The following is a 26,073-nucleotide window of genomic DNA, read 5'->3' as shown; positions in this document are numbered from 1 at the left end:
ACAGCCCTGAGCACACGCCATCGCCCCGCAGTGGGGAGAGGCGGCGGCGGCCTCTCCCGCACCCACCGCCATCCCCACCAGGTAACAGCCGCCCTCCCACACAACCAAACCTGCTGCCAGCAGGCACCGCCCTCACGCCGCAGGCACTCGTGTGATTGGTCCAGCGGTGACATTCTCTTCTCTGATTGGCCCCGCGCGGAGTCACTCAGGCGGGTAGCGTTTGGGTGAGAGTGAAGCTCAGCCCTCACCCCCTCACCCTCACCCCCTCACCCTCACCCTCAGCCCTCACCCCCTCACCCTCAGCCCTCACCCTCACCCTCACCCTCACCCTCAGCCCCTCACCCTCACCCTCACCCTCAGCCCTCACCCCCTCACCCTCAGCCCTCACACCCTCACCCTCAGCCCTCACCCTCACCCTCAGCCCTCACCCTCACCCTCACCCTCACCCTCACCCTCACCCTCACCCCCTCACCCTCAGCCCTCACCCTCACCCTCAGCCCTCACCCCCTCACCCTCACCCTCACCCTCAGCCCCTCACCCCTCACCCTCAGCCCTCACCCTCACCCTCACCCCCTCACCCTCACCCCCTCACCCTCAGCCCTCACCCTCAGCCCTCACCCTCAGCCCCTCACCCTCAGCCCCTCACCCTCACCCTCACCCCCTCACCCTCAGCCCTCACCCTCACCCTCAGCCCTCACCCTCAGCCCCTCACCCTCAGCCCTCACCCTCACCCTCAGCCCTCACCCCCTCACCCTCAGCCCCTCACCCTCAGCCCCTCACCCTCACCCTCAGCCCCTCACCCTCACCCTCACCCTCACCCTCACCCCTCACCCTCACCCTCAGCCCCTCACCCCCCCCCCCCCCCCCCCCCCCCCCTCACCCTCACCCTCAGCCCTCACCCCTCACCCTCAGCCCCTCACCCTCAGCCCCTCACCCTCAGCCCCTCACCCCCTCACCCTCAGCCCCTCACCCTCAGCCCCTCACCCTCACCCTCAGCCCCTCACCCTCAGCCCCTCACCCTCACCCTCAGCCCCTCACCCCCTCACCCTCAGCCCCTCACCCTCAGCCCCTCACCCCCTCACCCTCAGCCCCTCACCCTCAGCCCCTCACCCTCAGCCCCTCACCCTCAGCCCCTCACCCTCAGCCCCTCACCCTCAGCCCCTCACCCTCAGCCCCTCACCCTCAGCCCCTCACCCTCAGCCCCTCACCCTCAGCCTCAGCCCCTCACCCCCTCACCCTCAGCCCCTCACCCTCAGCCCCTCACCCCCTCACCCTCACCCTCACCCTCAGCCCCTCACCCTCAGCCCCTCAGCCCCTCACCCTCACCCCCTCACCCCCTCACCCTCAGCCCCTCACCCCCTCACCCTCAGCCCCTCACCCTCAGCCCCTCACCCTCAGCCCCTCAGCCCCTCACCCTCAGCCCCTCAACATCACCCTCAGCTCCTCAGCCCCTCACCCTCAGCCCCTCACCCTCAGCCCCTCAACATCACCCTCACCCTCAGCCCCTCACCCTCAGCCCCTCAGCCCCTCACCCTCAGCCCCTCACCCTCAGCCCCTCAACATCACCCTCACCCTCAGCCCCTCACCCTCAGCCCCTCACCCCCTCACCCTCAGCCCCTCACCCCCTCACCCTTGGATCCTTTCTCATCCAAAGGACGGCACCACCATGACATTCTCCACGTCTTCCCCTCTGATAATTTTGCCAATTATCTTAAATCTGTGTCTTCTCATTACCGATCTACTCACCAGAGGAAACTGTTTCTACTTATTTATTGTAATTATTGCAATACATTTTATTTTGCTCCCATTCTCAGGTTGATTTTCAAGATATTCGAGCTAGAACTCAGGCTGAGAGGAAGCGAGAGGAGGAGAGACAGAGAAGATTGGAGAATATTAATAAAGTGAAAGTGAAGAGAGTCGAAGAAGAAATGGCAGGTATTTTTAGTTTGTTTTTGACATAGCTGTGTTTTTATTTAATGGAATTATCTTCATGTGAGCTGCCTATCTTAATTCCACTCTTCTGGACAGTAAATAATTTAATAATAAGCCTTGCAAAAAGTATAGTGACTTTTTTTGTAGGAAAATACAATTTAAATGTTGCATATTATTGACAGTAGCGAGAACCAGAGGTGTATTTTAGGCTCTCTTCTTCGGAAGAGATAATAATATTAATTCCTGAACTTGATATAGCGCCATATCACGTCTTCAAGATGTCTCAAAGAGCTTACAGGATATGCTATGGAATGATTATTTTGTGGGTGAAATGCAACAGCCAGTTTGCGCACAGCAATGTCCCACAAATAACCAAGGCGTGAGTGACCAATTTTATTTGGGATAAAGTGTTCATAGCTATAGACCACTTTAGGTCTCCTGTGGTAACGTACCTATGGCCCTCTCCCCCTCCTCCTCCCTTGGCATCCAATTCCATCCCTGTAAAGCACTCAGAGATGAGACGTTAGCCTACGAAAAGAACACTATATAGTTGTTGTTGGCATATAATTTAAAGCCCTTTTTTCTGTACATGGGGCTACAGCTGTTTTTCTTGTCTTATTTTTATCTTTTTGTTTCGGAACAGAGATGACTGAGGAAATGCAGAATTGTCTGACAGAGCTGGAGGCCTGTTTCCATTTTCTGATGCCACATCTCGATGAGTTCACCATTAATGGGAATGACTGTCTGCTTGAACAGGAAGTAACTGATGAAACAGATCAGTCAAACTGTATCGCCAGCGGACAGCAAGGTGTCCATCCACATTGCATGGATCTGTTTGATGATGAGCAGCCATGCAGCAGTAAGGACTTTCCACCACTGCCTTCAGTGAAAATAACTCCGGAAAATCAGGCCTTGGGTGAAAAGACAGAGAGCCCACAACAGGATGGAAGCAGTGAAAGTGAAGAATTTGAATCAACAACAACAACAACAACAAGATTCCATTTATAAAGCGCCTTTCACGTCAGGAGGACGTCCCAAGGGGCTGCACAGTTGGGTCATGACCCGAGCAGGGGGGAAATGGTCAGGGTGAGGGGAGGGAAGGGAGGGAGCGAGGAGGGGGGAAATGGTCAGGGTGAGGGGAGGGAAGGGAGGGAGCGAGGAGGGGGAAGAGAGTCGAGAGGGGAGCTGAAGGCTCGGTCAAAGAGAAAGGTTTTGAGACCGGCCTTGAAGGAGGAAAGGGAGGAAGCGGCGAAGGCACTGGGGGATGGAGTTCCAGAGCCTGGGGGCTGAGAGGCTGAAGGCCCGACCACCGATGGTAGGGCGGTTGGGGCGGGGGACGTGGAGCAGACCGGAGCCAGAGGAACGGAGGGTACGGGCAGGTAGGTAGGGGGATAGTAGGTTGGAGAGGTAGGAGGGAGCAAGGCCGTGAATGGCCTTGTAGGTGAGGATGAGGATCTTGAAATCAATCCTCTGGGGGATGGGGAGCCAGTGGAGGCGAGCGAGGGTGGGTGTGGTGTGGTCGCGGTGTCTGGTGCGGGACAGTACACGAGCTGCAGAGTTCTGAATGACCTGCAGTGTGGAGGGAGGTGGCGGGAAGGCCGGCGAGGAGAGAGTTCCCATAGTCCAGCCTTGAGGTGACAAAGGCGTGAACCAGGTTTCAGCAGCGTGAGGGGTGAGGTAATGCCGTAGTCTGGCGATGTTCCGTAGGTGATGGAAGGCGGTGCCAGTTGTGCGGATGTGAGGGAGAAAGGACAGCTCAGGGTCGAGGGGAACCCCGAGGTTCCTGACTGGCTTTGCGAGGTGGAGAGTGCAGCCTTGGATGCTGATGGTGTCAGCGCCTGAGGTGCGGAGGCGCTGACGTGAGCCAATCAGGAGGGCCTCGGTTTTTCGCACGTTGAGCTGAAGAAAGTTGTCTCTCGTCCAGGACTCGATGTCGGACAGACAGCTGTCAGGACATCGGGGGTCGTGGAGTTGAGAGTAGAGGAGGAAAGGTAGAGTTGGGTGTCATCCGCATACATGTGGAAGTTAACTCCATGTCTGCGGATGATGTCACCAAGGGGGAGCATATAGAGGGTGAAGAGGAGGGGACCAAGGACAGAGCCCTGAGGGACACCACATGAGACAGTACGGGGGGTGGAGGAGAAGCCATTCGTCGAGAATTCGTCAGATGAAGAAAATGAAGAAACCTTTATTAGAAATCATGGCCTTGTATCCCACAAATATTTTCTCAACCTAGAAATTGACACAGGTATATATGGATTAAATAGATATTAGGTCTTTAATACAGTCGGTTTTCTGCACAAATTGGAACTGGCCCAATGTGGATAAACAAACAAACAGTGAATAATTGGACAAGGTACAAATTATCTACAGAGCTACCCAAAAAATTCTTCCTTTGGGAGCTTTACAATCTCTATAATATTGCACCATGCCAGCCCTTCTTTCTCTCTGACTCCTCTACATTACAATAATAATCCTTGTCACGTCTTCGAGAAGACTTAAAGTGCACCACAGAATAAACTATAAAGCGAATTGACTATATTTTGTGGGTGAAACTCGGCAGCCAGTTGCGCACAACAGTGACCTATTTATTGTGATTTTGAAGGAATTATTACCCCCAGAAAAGTGATCTTCCAATCGACTAATGACTGGCTTCCTGCTTACTGCTAGGTAAACAGAGGTGTGCAAAGTAAGGAAACTTACCTTAAGGTTTCGCCCTGCCAGGAATCGAACCCAGGTTTCTCGCTTGTGAGGCGAGTACTCTAACCACTGAGTATAGAACTCCACATTGTCACAGAAACTGTCCTGTGGATGAAATTTAAACCCTCATTCCATCTGTCTAATCAGATGGATGTTGAAGATCCCATGACAAGAGAAATTTGAAAAGAGAAAGGAGTTTCTCCTGGTGTTCTGGTCAACATTTATCTAGATTAATTGATCATTAGGATATGGAGTCTTGCGGCTTAGTGGTTAGAGCATTCGCTTTGCAAACGAGAGGACCTGAGTTCGATTCCCGAGCAGTGCAAACCGTTGAGCAAGTTTCCTTACTCCGCACTCCTCCGTTTGCCTAGCAGCAGGTAGGAATCCGGTTGTTAGTCAGTTGGCAGATCACTTTTCCGGGGGTAATAAACTCTTCCAAAAATGCTATTATAGATCAAAGACCTAAAGTTTTGCCCACAAAATATACAGTCAATTCACTTTATTCTGTGAAACCCTTTGAAATATCTTGAAAAAAGTGATAAGGCGCTATAATCAAATGCAAGGATTATTATTAGAGGCCGCAGGCATCAACATAATTTTTTAAAAAGAAATCCACATAATATAAAAACCATATATAATGTTGTACACAAATATCACAAAGATTAATTATCCACTTTGACTTAAGCTTTGGTTCATATAATAATTATTAACGGCTTGAGCTTTGCTCTCCTGGTTCAACATGTCATCTGAACCTTGTGATTAGATTGTAATCTCATGTTCACTCCCAGGTACCTATTATTCTCTAACATGATGACTTCTTCTGTAAGATTTGGCTGCATCTATTGATCCCTTGCTCTCATAGCTTTTAAATTATGGCCACCTTTCAACAGTTGTAAGAGACATTTTACAACCCACTCTGAGGGCAAGTCTGCTTGTAGTGCTTCTAACAACATCAGATAAATATAATCTGCTAGTACCGGTCTTCCCATCCCCATTTCTAAACTGTTATATCAGCTAACTTGATGCTGACACTTGTGCTGAGATACTAATAAATTACCTCTTGAAAATTGCCATGTTTTGTGCTTGAAGATTTTCCTGTTGGTTTGAGTGCCAGAATTGCAAGCTATAAGAATTAATTTTAGTAGTAGTATTGGGCAAGGAGGACTAAATACTAATTTTTGTTATCAGTTTATAAAGTTAGTTCATAAAGTAGTGACTTTCTTGTGTTGTAGGAAGTTTATAGCACAGATATAATGAGCTGAACAGGTTCCTCTGTGTTATAGGTTTTCTGTGACGTTATGATGGAATTGTAACCTTTTGAACCACATCCGAACTCCAAAGATTCGAAACAAAAACTTGATGTGAAATAGTCATCTATGCACCAATGTCTAAGTAAATTGGTTTAGTTATGTTTTAAAGTTACACATTAAAGCATTTCTAAGATGTAATGTCAGTTTCCATCTTTGGCTACTAGGCTTGAAGGTCCGTGAGGATGAAGACAACACTGCTGTGGTCAGCAACATAAAGGACTTTGAAAGACTAGTAACTAAAAAGTACCTACCGACTGTCAAGTACTGGATCCAGGTATGAATTTAACAAAACTGCTGTTAGAGGAGTACATAAAGAAAACAAGATTAGAAACAAGAATGTGCAGTTTTAAATGCATAAATCATTCATCTTTTCATGGGAACGGTTTAACAGATTGATTAGGAATGAGGTTAAATACAGATTGAAGTTCTATTTGTGGAATAAACAGTTTCAGGAATCTTTATGATAGGGTTGAATGAATCAGAATTTGCATTCGACGGGTTTAATTCAGTTGAATATGTTCTTGAGCTACAATATTCCAAAGATACTCCAAGACAGAGCTGTTGTACGTAGGCTCAAAAAATGTTTTTACTGTAAATTTAGAATTGTTTAAAATATATAAAAGCATCTTCTCTTGAAATGCCTGCTTTCTGATTCAGAATTGCCATTTTCATGTGGTTTCTATGATGAGGCATTGAGATGGCATCGGACTAATTGGAAGGCAATGTGGTATGTGACATCAATGTAGAAGAGTCTATAAAATATCTGGGGATCTTATAGAGGTATAAATTAGAATGAGAAAATAAAGATAGAATAATACTTTAAGGTACGCCAAGGCAGCAGAACAAGATGGCACAGGTTCAGGGTACAAAGGGCAATTTCAGGACAGGCACCAGGAAATGTTTAGCCTTGCTCAGCTGGTAGTACTATCGCCTCTTAAGCCAGAGGAATGTTGGTTCAAGCCCCAAGTAGGGACTCGCAGCGTAGGCTGACATCTGGCACTCCAGTGCAGTGCTGCATTGTTGGAGGTGCCATCTTACTGATGAGACATTAAACTGAGGTCCTGTCTGCCTGTTCAGGTCGAGGTTAACCATCTCATAGCACCTTTCAAAAAGAGATGGAAGTTTCTCTGTGGTAAATTTTTTAAAAGTATGTAGCGTCTTATCCAGAATATTTATTTGAACTTTTGTAGAGGCCTCTAGTGACAGAAAACATCTGTTAACACTGATTTAATTGTGTATACTGGCCTATTGTAGACCAATTTATAAAAAAAAGTTAATAATTTGGTCACTCAATCCACTGCTGCACGCAATTGGCTGCTGCGTTTCACCCACAAAAATACAGTCAAGTCACTTTACAGTATATTCTGTGAAGTGCTTTAAGACGTCTCGAAGATGTTTTGTTTTCATACCACATTTTTAAAATAGATTTTCAGGTTTAATAAACTTTATTACAATGGCAATGGATTTTTTTCATTTTGATGCAAATAAATATCTATTTTCTATTGCAGAAACAATGGTAAATAGCTTTCTTCTTTAATGATGAGTTTATGCTACCTCCCCAGTGAACATTTGGGTTAGAGTGAGTCCTCAGGTTTTCAGAGGTAAAGTGCAAGGTTCTTCTATGAGCAGCCTGGTGTTTTCTTCCCCTTCCATGAGTGCTCCTATTTAGAATCAAGATTTAAAATGAATTGACTACTGGATTGATCAGCTTCCGTCATCATTTAGTGATCAGCCCTCATGATCAGAATCGAGTTGTATAATATTAAGTTTTGGGGATCTACATGGAGAAGGTTGACGCAAACTGAAAAGGGTACTTTCAATATTGAATTTCAAAGAACTTGCCATATGGCCCCAAATCAGAGGATTTGTGACTCCCACCAGTAGTTAGTTCTGTTTATTTTTCATGTCACTTAATAACTTTTAGTTTTATGGTAATCTGTTTTGTCAAGTCCCCTAACCAACAATCTTGTTTATTTGGCCTATTAATATAGAGTTTTGTGGAGTAAATTCAATATTTTATTTGTGTGTATAGATCTATTAGCCCTGATTATATTTTGCTAAAACTTAAAAGGATACAGGGTTGTCCCTAAAGAATCCAGTATACTTTGAAGTGGCTTCCTTGTAAGATTGTAAATTAAGTATTATTATTGCTTCCAGTTTCAGAATTATAAAATGTCAGTTCCATATCTGATTTGTGTTTTGACTTGATCACCAAATGCTGTGGTGTTTATATAGGGCTTACTGTGCTTGTGGATTTAATAGTAATATTAATAATCCTTGCATTTATATCAAGTCATTGTGAAACCGGTAGCCAATTGCACACAGCAGTATCCCCCATGGAGTGAGTGACCACATTTTTTTTTGGATTTTTTTTTTGAAGGGATTATTACCTGAATTGACTAACAACTGGGTTCCTACTTACTGCTGAGTAAATAAAGGCATGTGGAGTAAGGAAACTTGCCTAAGGTTTCTCCCTGCTGAGGATCAAACCTGGGTCCTCTGGCTTGTGAGGCGAGTTCTTTAACCAACACGCTACAGAACTCCACACTTACTACAGGATAGTATCATGCAGTTGTTATTGAAAACCAAAGCAGGCTACAAAAAAGAACAGATTTAAAAAAAAACAGACATGAGAAACTCAAAGTAAAAGTGCTAACATCTTGGATAAATTTTCAAATATAGGGAGTAAAGAGAGGACGAAATAAAGTACGGATCCACTTAAACATAATCATCGGCAGCTGGGGTTGGGGGAACAATGAAATTATTGTTTTGAAATTATTAAAAACTTCACATCCATCTTTATTGAGATCAAGGACAGGCAAGTACCCAAGTCAGGAATTGAAAAGAAATTGCAAAATAGTATGCAAATAATGACTGATATGGTTATTAACAGGTTAGGTGCTTTTAAAATAGACAAAGTACACACAAGATGCACATGTCTTAATGCTGACGTGTATATTTGAGAGTGACCTTTCTCTGGGGACTGCAGATTGTATTTTACTCCCAGATAAATATTTCTCCAAAAGAGCTGATTGAACCACAGTAAAGGATAGCTCCTCTCCATTCACTACAACAGAAGACGGGTTTAGCCTTTGAGACTGTGTCTATTCACCATTTTCAAGTACAGTGGAAGCATCAGTCCATTATATAGTTCTGTATAAATGTGTGGCTTTGCTACAGTTAATGCTTCTCCTATTGTGTAAAAGCAGATATACACTGAGATGGAATGTAGAAGGACTTTATAGTCAGGACTTCAAAGTTTGTCGTCATCACTTAGTAATCGTGATTTTTTTATAACAAATTCTAATTTCAGTAATTAATTTCCGGATCGCATTGTATTTACTTGTTATTAAAATAGAGCTTTCAGAAGACTTGGACGTCATCCAGGCTTAGTCGGAAGCATTCCCGCCTCGGAGTCAGAGTTTTAAGTCCTGTGTTGAACTTTGAGCTCAAATAGACAAGGCTGACATTCCAATGCGGTGCTGGGTGTGGGCTCCATTGTTGGGAGTGCTGTTCTTTAGATGAGTATTTAACCCCAGGCTCTGCGTCCCTATAAAGATCCCATGGCACTATTTGAGAAGGGAGTTTCTCCCGGTTGCTTAGTCAACAATCTCTCATATAAAATTTGTAATTTACTTCTTTGGCTGTCTGTAGCATATTGCTGTACGCAGATTTGCTGGCATATTCGTCTATAAAATACCCAGTCAACCCACTTTACAGTATATCCTATGAAGCATGTTTGACGTCTTGACGACTTTTGAGGTGCTTTATCAAATGCAAGGATAATATTATTATTAATTCTTAATTTTGCATCAGATATTCACCAAGGCTGGTGTTCACGATGTTCGCTTGAAGCAAGCTATTGATTTAAAAAATGCAATGGAGACAGCAGTGAAGAAGCACGAGGAGATGAACATCAGTTACAAGAATAGGAATAGAAAAGTGGTGAGTAACTCTACATCCATGAGTTGGATTGCTTCTGCATGTTTAAGCAGAGTGAAGCAAATAACTTGCTTGAAAAGATTCCTGGAAAGTTTTAAAACTTTTTTTAAATCGACTTATTAAATGCATCCACAAGATTGCACCGCAGACAATTATGGATTGTTGAGATTAATGTGCACTTTCCACTAAAGTTTACATTGAAAATATTATTGGTATTTCTCATTATGTCAGTGACTGCTGCGTGGTTTTGCTGGGATCTGAGGCCTAAATTCCACCTACTTTATTCTGTAAGACTTTTTCCTCTTAAAATGTAAGATTTGACGGAATTGTTAATAAAATCCACAGTCACTGCACTTTGCAGGAACTCCTGTGAAGTGTTTTGAGGAGTCTTCCCGACATGAATGGTGTTGTATCAAATGCAAGGATTATTATGCAAGTATAAGCACTGTGAGATGCTGAACTGTGAAAGGTGCCATATAAATGCAAGTTGTTGTTAACAAATTGTTAAATTATGGTCTTTAATTGAAAGTTGTTTACTTGTTTTTTTNAAAAGAAAGACTTCTAACTTCACACTTGGGCAGAGTTTTAAGGAGTTTCCACAACTCTGTCTTAAATTTTAATTTTGTGCTTCATATTGTATAGAATATTATTGTAAAGCAAGTTGAGTTTGTATTTGTGGGCAAAGTGTAGCAGCCAATTGCACGCAGCAGTATCCCACAAACAGTCGTAAATTGAGTGACCACTTTTTTTTGAGCGATTATTGCCCCCGGGAAGCGATCCGCCTATTGACTAACAACTCAGTTCCTCCTCACTGCAAGTGTTAGTTCAGTTTGACAGATTGAATGCTATGGAATATCTTAGTTCTGTGTTTGCAGTGAAAAATGAGGGGGGAAAAAAATAATTCTTGCAACTCTGGTGAAATGAGAGCCCAAGGTCCTCCACTAGGGGGAGTTTGTGTTGTGTGTCAGGGCAAGATGCAGCCATCTAGAGGAGAACTGGCAAGAAATATTTCCTGCAAGATTTAGTGCTGTGTTTTTTGTTGAGCCCAAACTGTTTTGCAATGTGCAGCAGGTCAATAAACTTCTGAAGGAGAAAGGTAGGTTACGGTTAAGGCCGGACCCTTCATGCAATGTGAACTGGTGGGCTGGAGGTACCCCTATATAGGTTAGAAGGTACAACAACCATTTTATACATATATATATACACACACCTTTCACATTGAGGATGTCTCAAAGCACATAATCCTTGTATTTGATAAAGCGTCTTATCACGTTGTTGAGATGTCTCAAAGTGCTTCACAGAATATATTGTACAGTGGTGGCAAGAGGTGGTGACTCTGGTGAGTTTGGTGAGAAATGTTGGTGTTTGCCAGGGTAGAAGTGTTTCTCCCCCACCCCTCCCCACTCCTGAGTGGCCACCCACTTTTTGTTAAAGAAAGCACTAATAATTTTTTTCTTTCTAACAATCTAATATGTGTTCTTTCTTCATGTTTAGTCTTTATCAATAAAGTGAAAATTTGTAGGTTGGCAGTAAAATAGATCTCAATAGCACCAATCAACCCCCCGCAATTTTCTATTGGCCCTGCTAATAATAATAATAATAATAATCCTTGCATTTGATATAGCGCTTTTTCATGTTTTCTAGACGTCTCAAAGCGCTTCACAGAATATACTGTAAAGTGAATTCACTGTATATTTGTGGGCAAAACGTGGCAGCCAATTGTCCCACAAACAGTCTTTCGTTGAAAATGACCATGTTTTTTGTTTTGGAGGGATTCTAGGCGTGTGGAGTAAGGAAACTTGCCCAAGGTTTCACCCTGCCTGGAATTGAATCCAGGTATCTCGCTTGCAAGGCAAGTTCTCTAACCACTGAGCTACAGGACTCCATGAGTGAGAACATAAGAACATTTGCTAGGCGAAAAAAGACCAAGGTCCATCTAATTCGCCTTCCACCATCCTGGCAGTCGCTTGACATGTCGTGTCCCAAACTATGTACTGTATCCCGAGATATTAATTTCAATCCCGAGATATTATTTTCTCAGAATATATTATGCACTGGCACAGACTGGTTAGGCCAAATGGCATGTTTCAATGCTGTAAAAGTATGGAATTGTAAATGTAGTTATGGTCTGAGCCTTCAAGCCACTTAAATGCAAAATCTATTGCAAGTATTTTATTTTAAAATTTCCCACTTTTTTTTAAAAAAATACTCTTACCCTTCTCCGGGCTCCATTCTCCAAGGTATAATGTAACCGAGGGTCAGGGAGGCGATTGGTTTTCAGATCCAATGCTGCTCTGTAATCAGCTATGGAAAGGTTCCCCCGCTGAAGTTGGTTACTTGCTGAGGCACAGCCGCAGGTATGATCCACTAGATTCCACTCTCCATGCCACTTTAGTGTACCACTGTACCAGTACATTGAAGATTCGACACTTTGAATAGTGCTTAAGTGGAGAACAACATACAAATATAGAGCCGCATTCAAATAAAAGAACATTTTGGAGTGTTTAACAATGGGAGTGGTGCTGGATATAAATGGAAGGAACTTAGAGGTGGCCAAAGGTGTGATGGAAGAGAGAGTATTTTTCTTTAGGAGATTTTTGAAAACTGGTAGAGGTGCTGTAGAAAGACTTAAGAGATTTTTGGATGAGTATTCGGGAGGTGATGGTCAAAGGCTCAGCTTTCTGATGACAAAATGAGGGGAATGGAGCGTAAGCAGGAAAAAAATCTTGACTCCGGTTTAGGATGTAGAGATAGACAATCACTCGGGATTCATTGCTGTAGCTGTACAATAAGCTCGGTGATCATTCTCGCGATTCCATTCACTGGTAAATTCTCCATCATCAAAACCTTGACTGTGGGAAGGGTTGAGCTGAGGTCTGATGCTTCTCAAAAGCTGAGGGTAAATCAGGGAGCCCTGATTGAGCTATTTCATATACCGTACCCAAATGGGAATTTCCGGCCTGAGACCTGAAATTCCACCGACTCTTAGTCTGTCAAACCATTTTGTCTTGATGTTCAAGGTTGCCAAGAAGGTCTTAAATTCAGTCTTAATTTGGAAGCTAGATTTTCAAGATTCTAAATTAAGACTATTTAAGAATTTTCCACGATTCTGCACCATCCTAAATTTTAAGATCAAATGATTAAGATGGGATGGAATTTCTGACCTCTTAGCCATGAGTTCAATTGGAGATCGTCCACATCGACTTTTCTAAACTATAACTAATTTCACACTATCCCAGTGGATTTCCAAAATGTTATATTCATAATATTTAAAATTTACAAAATTTTGTAAAATTTACAGCACAGAATTTGATAAGGTGCTATTATAATTATGCAAGGATTATTATAATTATTGTCTACAGAAATAGCCACAACACTTGACAGTAATTACCTTTGAAGTATTTTCGATGTCATAAGCCACCATAAAAATGTGATCTTTGTACGAAAGTAGACTGATTTCAGAATGTCCACTGGTTGCTCCAGTACTGATTTTTGCTTTCCATTGACAACAGCATGTTCAACATTTTGAAAACGTTTGAAAATCAATTTAAAGCTTTATTTTAAATAAAAACTTCCATTCAAAATAAATCTTGGGCTGTTAACACTGGTTATCAATAAGACGTGTATATGTGCATTGTATTGTGAATAAGGATAAAGTGGTGGTCAAAGGAGACTGTTGTAAACACCCTGAGCTCAGTTTTATCTTATCTCTGAATGTTTTATTCTTGATATGCAAAGAGAGGCAGACAGTGCCCCAAAATGCCCAAAAATGTAAGAACAAAGGATACAGTGAAACTAATCCAAAACAGTAAAAGCTGAATAAATAATAACAGATAAAATTTGCTCATTCACTACATTGTCCTCTTGTGGGACATTGCCGTGTGCAAATTTGCTGCTGTGCTCACCCACAAAAATCCAGTCACTACTGTACAGTAAATCCTGTGAAACACCGTGAGACATCCTCCTGAACCGAAAGGTATCAAATGATGTAGTGGATTATTATTATTATAAATATTATTGAAGGATTATTATTAAAATTGTTAAACTTATCTGAATATTAGTGCACCAAGATGCCTTTTATCAATCAGGTTTGCCTTGTCAGCACAGTCCCCAGTGTGTTCTGATGCATCCACATACTTTTTGTTCGTTGTTGGCTAATGATTTGACAATCAGCGACCGCTCGATCACATTGAACCGTAAGCTGAAATCACACTTGATTGGAACAACAATGTTGATTCATTCTAGTTTAAAAAATCTTTGCAATAACCTTTTAAAATATTGTGCACTTTTTTATTGTACAGTTAGTGGCTTGGGGACAGATTCACCTGACTTGCCGGAGTGCAATAATTTGCAGGACCTTCCAGAAAGGGTATTAGCATATAAATAGCAGATGCAATGACGACTATCACAGCTGAGTACATTTAATTTTTAGTTTATAAGATAGAATGGGTTTTTCTAGAGTGGACTGTCAGCACAGTTTTTGGAGTTACAAAGAGGAAGAGGGCGAGAGTGAGAATAATGAGTTGGCAGCCATGCTGAAGACCAGATACATCACCTTTGCCGGAGAGTTTCAGCCAGTAAATCACAAGTGCCAAGCACCAATGCCTGATGGAACACTTTGCCAACGCCAGGATCGGCTCAAGGTCTATAACTGTTGTTTTAAGATCACCAGTAGCAGTAAGCTATGTTTTTTTAAAAAATTTGCAACAGGTACACTTACCTTGGAAGCAAGAGGACCTGGGTTCGATTCTTGGCGGGGCAAAACATGTGTCAGGTTTCCTTACTCCTCAAGTCTGTTTACCCAGCAGTAAGTAGGAATCTGGTTGTTAGTTGATTGGCAGATTTCATTCTGGGGGTAATAATCCCCCCCCCACCAAAAAAAATGGCAAGTTTTATAAAGTTAGGTAAGTTTCCTTAATCCACAAACTTGTTTACATAGCAGTAAATAGGAACCCGGTTGCTAGTCGATTGGCTTTTTCAGAGATGGTAATGGCTTCAAAAAAATAAACTAATAAATAATAATAATAATTTGGTCACTCAATCCACGACTGTTTGTGGGACACTGCTGTGCACAATTGGCTGCTGTATTTTGCCCACAAACTATACAGTCAATTCACTTTACAGTATATTCTGTGAAGCTCTTTGAAATGTCTCAAAGACCTGATAAGGCGCTATATCAAATTCAAGGATTATTATACATTATTACATCTGATAAAGCAAACACATTAGATTTTGATGAGACTTCTGACTATTCACAACTGTTGCGCTCATCTCAGTGAATTAAAGATGAATCTTAAAATATAAACTTACTTGAAGAAAAATTACCAAAGTAATTATTCTAATGGATGCAGACATGTTTGTATTAGATTTAAGACTGCAAAGTATGAAACCCTGACAAATGTACTATTAACTCACATCTGTTGTGTGCAAACATAGTCTTTACTTGACAGCAATCCAGTGTGAAGCCCTTTGAGACTTTTGATGTTAATGGGCACTTTGTTAAAAGCAAAAAATGCAATCTGTCCTTGTTTGGGATCCACAAAATGCCAACCTGGTGAGGCACGGTTTGACTGTATGTGTGTACAAAGTGCACATCTTCTGGTTCCTACGTTAAAAGAAAAAGTGGCCAACTTCTGGATCTTACGGTCACCACCATATTACATCCTGTTTGACTTGATGTAAACGGTGACCTGATGTCCTCAAAGATGGCCCTTTTTTTATGAGCTGAACCTAAAATGACCGACTTCCGAGTCGTTAGGTTGCTAGTGACATCACTTCCCGCTTTACACATGCACAGCACATCAGGAAGTGACATTGACGGGCAAGGTTTGTGTGAAAAGCCAGCCAGTGAATTGGAAACAAATGGTCTGGCTGTGTGAATGCACAGAGAACTGGGTCAACAGTGCAATCGTAATTTTAAGCAAATTCACGCAATAATGAACTGTGTTTATAACAGGGCCAAAGTATATTATAACTGATGGTGAACTTCACTACAGGAACAAAGCATTGTGAAAGAATGCATTCTCGCATCAACTTTTGCAATCATGATATTAACATATGAAACTACTTGGCTTTCAGTATTAGCTGAAGTAGAAAAGTATCATTTAAAATAGCAAATATGGCCAGGTGTCTGTCGCATTCAGTAATTTGTATGGCAACATGTAACACATTTGGGAGAGATCAGCTTTTAAATAGATCTGCAATTACTATAACACAGAATAATCTTCTACATCTGAAACCAAGACCTCCTTCAGTAAGAGTCTTTTGGGAATATGCTTGGTATGATTACTGTCCCATCAATTTTCATGAGTGATTTTTAAACAACAAAATGCACTGAATGACAGATCGCATTGCTGTATATGTGAGTCGTTGATGGGAAGCAGAAATAGTATATGCTTGAGGTCCGAGACAGCTACTCTGCGTGAAGGGCACTATAGGATACAAGTATTTGTTGTTGCCCTATACTGAACGATTTCACTCTCCACAGTTACTTAGAGAACTGTGTCCATTTTTGTCACAGCATTTTAGGAAGGAGCCATAGAGAGGGAGCAGAGGAGATTTACTAGGATGATAACAGGGCTGAGCAGTATGCCAGAGGCTTGAGGAACTGTGCCTATTTTCACTTGAACACAGAATGCTGAGGAGAGACCTGATAGAGGTCTAAACATTATGATGGATTTTGAAAGCGTCAAATGGGAGAAATTATTTCCAAATGGTTGATGAGTCAGTGACTGGAGGACATTAATTTAAGAGAATTAACTTTGGAGCAGAGCACATTAAAATGTTTTTTTACACAAACAGATCAAAAGTAGTGTTCGAGACAGAATCCATATTAATTTTTATGAGAACTAAGTACTACAGCAACAACATGTATTTATATTGTGCCCTTCACGCAAGCAGTATCTCCTTCCTAGATATCTAAAGAGGAGTAATTTGCAGGAGGTGGGGAAAGGGGCCAGTAAATGGGGCTGAATTAATTGCTCTTTCAAAGAGTCAGCATGGACAAGATGGGCTGAATGGTCTTCTGTGCTGTAAATTTTTATGGTCGTATAACAGCAACAGCATGCAGTTATATCGCATTTTTTAAGTAAGTTAAGGATTCAAAGTGCTTTTCAACGCATCCTGAGCAGGATGAAGGAAATGGGGGAAGAGGGGGGCTGAGGGGCAATAAAGATGATGTTCAAAAGCATAGTCAGGGAGAGTTTTGAAGGTAGGGAAAGAAAGTGGAAGGATTTTATGATGATTATTGACTCCTTAGTGAATTCTCTGGCTATTTTGCCACAAAGGTTCATCATTGAATGACTATCAGAAGTCAAACCTCCTGCTGACTCTGTTGTAGTTCCCCTTGTACGGCATATTTTGTGAGAATGTTACCGGTATGTACAAAGGGGAATTAGCCCCCTCATAACACATTGATTTAAGATCCAGTCCTGTTATTTGCCCCAAATTTCTCCCCATTGCCTCTGTATTTCACATGAAAGGCATAATTTCTCTCAGAGAATACGTATGAATATTAAAATATAATCAATTCATACACTCTGAGGTGTCACCCAATGCAAAAGATGATATATAAATTTAAATTGTATAACAATAATAAGAATCCTTACATTTGATATAGCCCCTTCCACGTCGGGAGGACATCTCAAAGAGCTTCACAGGATTTTACTCAAGTTTAGTGACCATGTAGGCAAATGCGTCAGCCAATTTGCTCACAACAATATCATAAACTCACACAGCATAAGTAGGTAACAGTGGAATTTCAGCCTCTTGCCCAATGAATTAATACCTGGAAAAGGATATCTTGTTAAAGGAGAGTCAGCAAGGATTCAGGAAGGGGAGGTCGTGCTCAGCTAACCTGACATGGCAGATAAGGGTAATGCAGTTGGTATTACATACTTGAATTTTCACAAAATGAAATGCTGGCGTGTATAAGTAATCCACAATATACCTTGCATTGGATACAACATATTTCGCTTTGAGAGGACATCTCAAAGCGCTTCAGAGGATTTTACTGTGTATTTCTTAGGTGAACGAATAAGATAGGGGTATATTGATAAAATATGAATTGGGTGGAGTATTGAAAAAGTATGGATGTTAATGCAGGAAGGTTGAAGGGAAGTCTGAATTCATGCTCAACCCTCCCTTTTCATTCCCAATGTCAGAGAGAGTAATAGGTGTTTCTCACCATCCTATAGACTGGCGGGATCCAGAGCTGATGAGAGAGATTGAAGCTGCCAAAGGTGTCGATTTGGGATCCTCTAAACTCTATAAAAAAGGGAAAAAGGGAAAAGGAAAGAAGAAAAAGTACCCAAACCTCACTGACTTGAAGCAGCAGAGCAATACATCGAGATCCAGGCTGGAGAAGCGCATCTTCAATAAGTAAGCACTTATTTTTTCTCCACTGTGTGTATCGAAATATCTGAAGTGCTTTTATTTCCAATGTATAGAATCATAGAATGGAGTCCTTTAGTGATTTGTTAGAGCACTCGCCTCGCAAGCAAGATGATCCAGGTTTGATTCCTGGGCCAGGCGAAATCTTAGGCAAATTTCCTTACTTCACAAGCCTCTGTTTACCTAGCAATAAGTAGGAACCCGGTTAATAATAATAATAATAATAATAATCTAATATTATATAGTTGTTAGTCAATTGGCGGATCACTTTCTTGGAGGTAATAATCCCTTCATAAATAAATTATAATTTGGTCACTCACTCCACGACTGTTTGTGGGACCCTGCAGTGCACAATTGGCTGCCGCATTTGCCCACAAAATATGCAGTCAATCCACTTTACCGTATATTCTGTTAAGCGCTTTGAGACTCAACAACGTGGTAATGCATTGTATCATATGCAACGATTATTATTTTTATAATAATAATGCAGAGAAGCAGACCAGTTAGCCCATCACGCTTGTACTGGGTCTGGATTTCCATCTCTGCCGGCTTGTTTCAGCTCCTCCATAGCCTCAGATCACTGTTTTACAACAGGGGCTATAAATACCAGGACTGTTTAAATAATAGTGGTGATGTGCATCCTCCAATGGCCCAGCAGGTATATCCAGTAAAGAGTGCAGACAGACCAAGAAAGTCTCAAGATTCAGAAGCACAACTAACACACCCCTCCCCCACATGGTCAAATATTCTTTGAAAACCTGAGTGGCCACTTGGGAAACATCACAGTGGGTGACTGAGGCCGAGGGGAGAAAATAAGTGAATAAAATTGCGATTCCGTAATTGTTTTCATCAGTTGTTAATTACACAGTTAAGGGTCTCTGTAGATTCTCTCTGTAGACATGGTTAATGCATAGCAAACCTATATTTACACATGGTTTACACAATTTGCAATATCATACCCCGGTTTGAGGTGAAGCTCCCTAAGACAAAAGGAAAGTTTGCACCAATCATTCATAAATGCATTGCTTTGATTTCTGATGGTAAAATCTGAAATCGTTATATGATTCTTGAAAACGTAATTTTTTTTATAAAGTGAGAGAGGGGTTTTAAGGGCGATGAAGTTGTGTGGTCTCCGGTTGCTCTGTTCAATGCAACACAGGATTTTCTTTCAAGAAACTTGGTGTGGAGGTTATGTAAAGGGTTAATTAACCTCCTGGCTCTTTTATCACAAGGAAAGAACCTTGAATTTACAAGTAATAAAATCCTGCTGTTCTTGTCAATAAAATTTAGTGAATGGGTTCATAGGATTGAAATGGATATCAATTCATTTACACTGCCACACTGCACAGCAATGCTGATGCCAGACTTAACATGACACACCAGGACGTATCAAGGCCACTGAATTAGTGCTAAAGAGTCCTCTTAAATATTAGATATTTGGGCTTCATGTCTGCTGTTTCCTAATTTCACAGGTGGTGGAGATAGAAAATAATACTGTTAAACATATAGTGTCCTGGTGTGTTTTTATTAATGGAAAGCACTTTTGAGGTATCACATTGCTTTAAGTATTGATTTTGTGTGTAATTGCTGAGGGGACAATCATTGTTCAGACACTCATATTCGAGATGTTGCAATTTTTATTTAATTCAAGCTTTTCCTTGAGGGCATTTACTGTACAATTGCAGTCAAAGTGATTATTCCTAAACTAAAGAGGCCTACTACATGGTTTTGTTTGCTCGCAGTCAATTGAAGGCATTTGGTGTCTTTTTTTTAATCCCATCCAAGTAAAAGCAGTAAATGAAGCACTGGTTCAGTGATGAAAAGAATGAAACCTTTCAGATGTTGATTTTTTTTATGTACTTCTAAAGATGGGCATGGATGAATTCTGTCAAGTAATCGGTGAAAATCGCTGCATGCACATTTTATACAAAATAACAACAGCAGTAAAATTGTACCAAAGGAAACTCCTGACATTTGCAAACATCTCTTGAAAAAGCACCATGAATAATAATAATAATAATAATCCTTGCATTTGATATAGCGCCTTATCACGTCTTCAAGAAATCTCAAAGTGCTTCACAGTATATACTATAAAGTGTAATGACTGTGTATTTTGTGGGCAAAAACTTCCTACCCACGTAGGCATAATCAGCCTAGCACCCTCTTGCCTCTGAGTCAGTTGGTTGTGGGTTGAAGCCCCATGTTGGGGGAGTAGGGATTCTTCCCACTCACCTTCTGTTAAACCCAGCAAGCCAAGGTAGATGGTATTAGTAAGCGGCAAACTATGCAATTTGAACTACTATTATTTTTAGTTAAACTACAGCAGATCCTAACGCACACGCTGTGTTCTACAAGCTTTGGCTGTTGACAATGAGCACCAAATACTCTCTGGGATTAGGTAAACAGGGTGCATCTCTCTGGGGAGAGAGTGCACATTCCGTAATAATAATAATTCTTGATATAGCGCTTTATCACGTCGTTGAGACGTCTCAAAGAGCTTCACAGAATATACTGTAAAGTATAGTCACTGTGTTGTCTGGGTGAAACACGGCAGCCAATTGCGCACAGCAGTGTCCCACAAACAGTCGTGGATTGAGTGACCAGTGTATTACTATTAAGGCAGCAACCAGCTTTTGTATAAGTGTGCAATACATACAGTAAACCATTGTCTCCTCTCTCTCTCTCTCTCCTCCCCCCCATCACTCCCATTAGTCCAGGGTCATCCCCCTCTCTCCCAGGTTCACCACCCTCTCCCCCCAGATCATCCCCCCCTCTCCCTCCAGATCATCCCGCCTCTCTCCCCCGTTCTTTTCAGAACACTTCACATAGTTTGGAGTCCTGTAGCTCAGTGGTTAGAGCACTCGCTTTGCAAGTGAGAGACCTGAGTTCAATTCCAGGCAGAGGGCGAAACCTTTGGCAAGTTTCCTTACTCCACACAGAGCCTAATAATAGTCCCTCCAAAACAAAACAATAATAAAATTGGTCATTTTCAATCTACGACTGTTTGTGGGACATTGCTGTGCGCAATTGGCTGCCGCGTTCGCCCACAAATATACAGTCAATTCACTTTACAGTGTGTTCTGTGAAGCGCTTTGGGACGTCCTCCCGACGTGAAAAGCGCTATATCAAATGCAAGGATTATTATTATTATTATTATAGTTTTCTGCAAAGTGTAGTGACTGTATTTGTAGGCAAACGCAGCAGCCAATTTGTGCAAGCAATGTCACGCAAGTGTTTTTTTAATCCAACTTGGAAAGTCAAAGATTAAAACTGAAACAGCTGCTGTGGATGCCATTTCTGAGGGAGTTCCCAGGAGATGCTCGTGAGTGGCACAGATTGATACGTTTCAGCTCCAGCTTCAGTGATGCAAACCAAATGCACCAGTATGTCAGAGAGGCTGAGATGTTGACGGTTATGACCTCTTCTACATATTCTGACCCATCTACAGCTTCAACCGTGCTGGAGTCTGATATTGAAAGAGATTAACTCCAGGACTGGGAATAACCGTTCACTCTAATCCTATTGAAATTCCCATTGGAGATACCCCCACTACATAAATGTGACTGGCTGCCTTCTGCAATGCATCTTATTGAATCCAGCCTATGGTTGCTGCAGGCAGAGCTTCTGGAGAATACTTTGGCTTGAAAAAAGTTTATAAAGTACATTCTACAAGTAAATCAGATGGACATAGCAATGATGGAAAGAGTAGGTTCAGTAGGATGATACCAGGGCTGGCAGGTTACTACTATCAGGTTTGGCTGGATAGATTTAGCCTTTGTTTTGCTGAAAAGAGACGTTTAATAGATCTAATAGAGGTGTTTAAAATTAGAAATGGGTTTCATAATGTTAGTATAAATAACCAAGGGTACAAGTATAAGATAGTGATTAGGGGATATAAAAGAGAATTTAGGAAAAACTACTTCATGCAGAGGGTAGTGAGACTGTGGAACTCGCTGCCTGAAGCAGTAGTTGAATCAAATAGTGTAGATGAATTCAAAAGGAAGCTGGATACACAGATGAGAGAGAGAGAAATAGAAGAGTATAGGAGGGAAAGAGGAGTGGGTAGAGACTCATGTGGAGTATAAATACTGTCACAGATTAGTTGTGCTAAATGGCCTGTCTCTGTAAATCTATGTTTCTTCCCTTTTTTTAAGAATGTTCTGCGCAGGAAATGGTAAAGTGGCTTCAATCATAGTGAATCAGGTTTCTCCCACCATCTCCGTACTTTGGTTTAGTGGATCAGAGAAAACTGTGCTTGTCTAGGGATCTGTTTCATGATGGTGTAGAACCTTTACCAGAATGGTACCAGGGACGAGGGACTTTATAATTAAAGAGAGGGACTAGAGAATCTGGGATTGTTCTCCCTAGATCAGAAAAGGTTAAGGAGAGATTTAATAGAGGAGTTCAAAATTCTGAAGGTTTTGATAGAGTAGATGGGGAGAAACTGAATCCACTGGCAGGTGGGTTGGAAACCAGAGGACATAGGTTTAAAATAATTGGCAAAAGAACCAAAGGTGGGATGAGGAGACATTTTTGTTTTACCCAGTGAGTTGTTATGGTCTGGAATGCACTGCCTGAAAGGGTGGTGGAAGCAGATTCAATAACAACTTTCAAAAAGGTATTGGATATATAATTGAACAGGAAAAATTTGCAAGGAAATGGGGAACTAGCGGGGAGTGGGACTGATTGGGTAGCTCTTTCAAAGAGCCGGCACAGGACTGAATGGCCTCCACCTGTACTCTAAGATTCTATGATTCTAACCTCAGCTCTGCTTTGCAACTGAATATCGGCAAGCCATACTCCTTGGTCCCGTCAATGCCTTCTTCCCTGCGGCTCTGACATCCTCAACCTCCCCGCTTTATCCCTCTTGTACTATTGCGTTGCCATGAAATACCTAAAATAGATTTTAAAACCGAAAAATTGGGATATTGCTGTTCTAACAGAAGAGGAGGTGAAGTTAAACAGGCCCAGACTAATGGCTTGTGCCAACCAGTCATTTAATATGGGAATCACACTGAACAAAATTACTGACTAAACACCTCCTCTCAGCCTCTGCCCAGCTCGGAAGACTTTTGATTCAAGGGGTTGACTTCTGAAATTGATATCTGAAGTTCTCATCTCCCGACCTTAAATCTGAACTGAAATCCAAATAACCATGAGGTATGGAGAAATGGCATGTTAATGGTACTGAAAGGATTGCTCTATAAAAGAGCTAGCACGAACATGATTGTATAATTGGCCTTTGTTTTTATGGTGTATATTTCTATGGCTCAATGGCTGTGCCAACTGATATCCCTATGGTAACACATAGAAATGCACCAGCAGTACTACACAAGTCTCAAAGCAGACATCATTGGGCATCTTTACCTTACCCTTTTTCTTTTGTTTTTCTTTGCAGGTTGTCTGTGAAACGAGTGTCCGAAGCTTTAGCTCGTATAGACAAAAGGAAACACGAAAAGTTTGCAAACCAATTCAACTATGCGTTACAGTGACATCAGCTCCAGAAACAGCCACTTTGCCGGACGGTGCCTTTATCTGTTAAACCTGTGGCTGCAGCCCACTCTGTGGGTGAACTCGGAACAGCTAAATAATCCTTTTTTAATATAGATTTTGATAATATTATTCCTCATGGTGTGACATTTCATTTATTGGTGTATATCTCATACATCTTTTTTAATGTTAATAAAAAAATGTGCATTTAAGGTATGTAATTATTGGTAATTGCGATTGATAATGTAATATATAAAACTGCTCAAACTTCAGATTTATTCATATTAACTGAGTGACCAAAATGTACTGATTAGCTACTCTGTTTCCAACAATGTAAAATGAATTGTAGACTTTTCCTGTAAGCTGGACAGTTTTGCTGAGGGCGTTGTGTTTCTGGATGCACGTGACAGACATTTTTTTTCCAAATCTTTGCTTCTTAAACAAAGAAAATTGATGCTCTATACTTCCTCACAGTTCACATTGTTATGTTTTTATTTAGATTGAAAATGTTATCTCCAACTGATTTGACGTGCGTACCATCCAAGTGTGTCCTTTTTCTGAAACTGACTGTATTCTGTCACAGTATTAACAATAATCCTTGCAGCGCTACAGTACACAGGCCTGTATAGCCACAAGTGAAAAATCTCTGACTGGGAGAGAGGGGAAGAATGGGACTGGACTAGGTGGATCATGTGGAGAAAGACACCAGAACAGACATGATGGGCCAAATGGTCTGTTTCTGTGCTGTGACATTCTGTGTGTCTGTAGTTGTTACAGAGAAAGATCAACCTCCCTTCACCAGGACTCCTCTGTGTAACCCATTGCTCTCTGTGTATAGAGGTACAACTCAACCTGACCTAACAGTGCATCTATAACTCTGAAAACATGCCCCAAGTCTTGTACCTTGACATCTCTGAAGGATTTCTCTATCACATTTAGCGTCTTACAGACCTCCATAAGGTCACCTCTGAGACGTTTTCTTTTAAAGCTCAAGAAACCTAGCTATGTATTATAACTCATCACCTTTACAGTTTCTGCCCTAAATTTGCCAATCATATCTCTGAACCCTTATGCCCTCTTCCTTTTGTTGTTGGGCTGCAAGTGTTGGGTATTCCATTGCCTCAGCAATGGGCTTTCACGGTTTAGACTTCAATCAGATTGTGTAGATGTACTCGAGAGGAAGCTAGACCTTCACGTGAGCGAGACGGGAATCGAAAGGTATGGGAGGGAGTAAGGAGTGGGTGAAGATTCATATGGAGTATAAACACCAGCACAGACTGATTGGGTCGAGTGGCCTGTTTCCTTGTTGTACATTCTTGTAAATTATCACCAGCGTGTGCATTGATGCTGAATGATTCAGATGAAACATCGATAATGTTCAGATATTTGATCCGTGTCACTTGAAAGTTATCAAATTTTTTACAAAGTTGCTCTCGCTATGCTCCATGGCAACATTGAGAATGTATTCAGTAAGATCATAAGAGGGAACAGGTCTTTATTGTGTTAAAAATATGTATTAAATCTCAGCAATTTCACTTGACTGCATGTAATTTAAGACAATGATCAATCAGAAAAACTTAGGCTTGCCATTGACTGAATAAAACGCTTACCTCTTGAATCAAGCCTGATTTTAATCACACTACTTAACACATTTGCTCTGAAGGATTACCATCTATAGCTCATCCTTATGCATGTAATAAGATCAAAGTGGATAACATGGGTTAAAGTGGATTAAGCACTTGATCCTCCTGACAAATGTTAAATGTAAATCCTAGCCCAGACTCTAAACTTCTCACCCTAACATTTACTGATCTACCAGCTACAATGCCATAATCCTAAACCTGCCCTTCTCGACTTAGGTTTTATCTCCACCGCAAGGAGTAACTGGAATATCAGGTAGGTTTTGTTTTCAAATACAGTAATTACCGATGTTTAAATTGTCACTACAGATGTTGCAAATTGCAGATAAGTTTGAGCATTTTAATAAACAGCAGTAAAGGGTATAGAGCTGTTAATAACAGACCTTGCTCCCTCCCTCCCTCCCTCCCTCCGTGGCTCAAACTCCACCATTGTTAAGCCCTCCAAAACGCTATCCTGCGTGAAGGGTGCTATATAAATGCAAGTTGGTTGCTGTTGCTATATTTGCCTGTCTCATGTTAAATATTCATTTTCTCTATAATATTTCTTAATGCTTAATAAACAATGATTCTAAGATTTTGATATAGCGCCATTCATGTTGGGTGGTTGTGTCAAAATTCTTCACAGGATTTACTGTAACATGTAGTGATTGTATTTTGTAGATAAATGC

General features: G+C 41.6%; 1 protein-coding gene across 1 annotated transcript; it reads left to right on the top strand.

Annotated features, from left to right (window-relative positions):
* LOC121852218 (UV-stimulated scaffold protein A-like) lies at positions 1–25,383 on the top strand (the record flags this gene model as incomplete). Its single annotated transcript, XM_042346306.1, has 11 exons — positions 1–81; positions 1,815–1,935; positions 2,576–2,934; positions 4,039–4,180; positions 6,107–6,216; positions 9,759–9,909; positions 12,166–12,241; positions 14,329–14,653; positions 17,224–17,260; positions 18,080–18,263; positions 23,674–25,383. Coding segments are annotated over 11 exons (1,680 nt in total), but the record flags the coding sequence as incomplete, so codon positions are not given.
* Positions 25,384–26,073: the final 690 nt, after the last annotated feature.

Source organism: Callorhinchus milii, unplaced genomic scaffold (assembly GCF_018977255.1).
Source record: "Callorhinchus milii isolate IMCB2004 unplaced genomic scaffold, IMCB_Cmil_1.0 Scaffold582, whole genome shotgun sequence".
Lineage (NCBI taxonomy): Eukaryota > Metazoa > Chordata > Chondrichthyes > Chimaeriformes > Callorhinchidae > Callorhinchus > Callorhinchus milii.
This window is presented reverse-complemented; position numbering and strand designations above follow the sequence as displayed.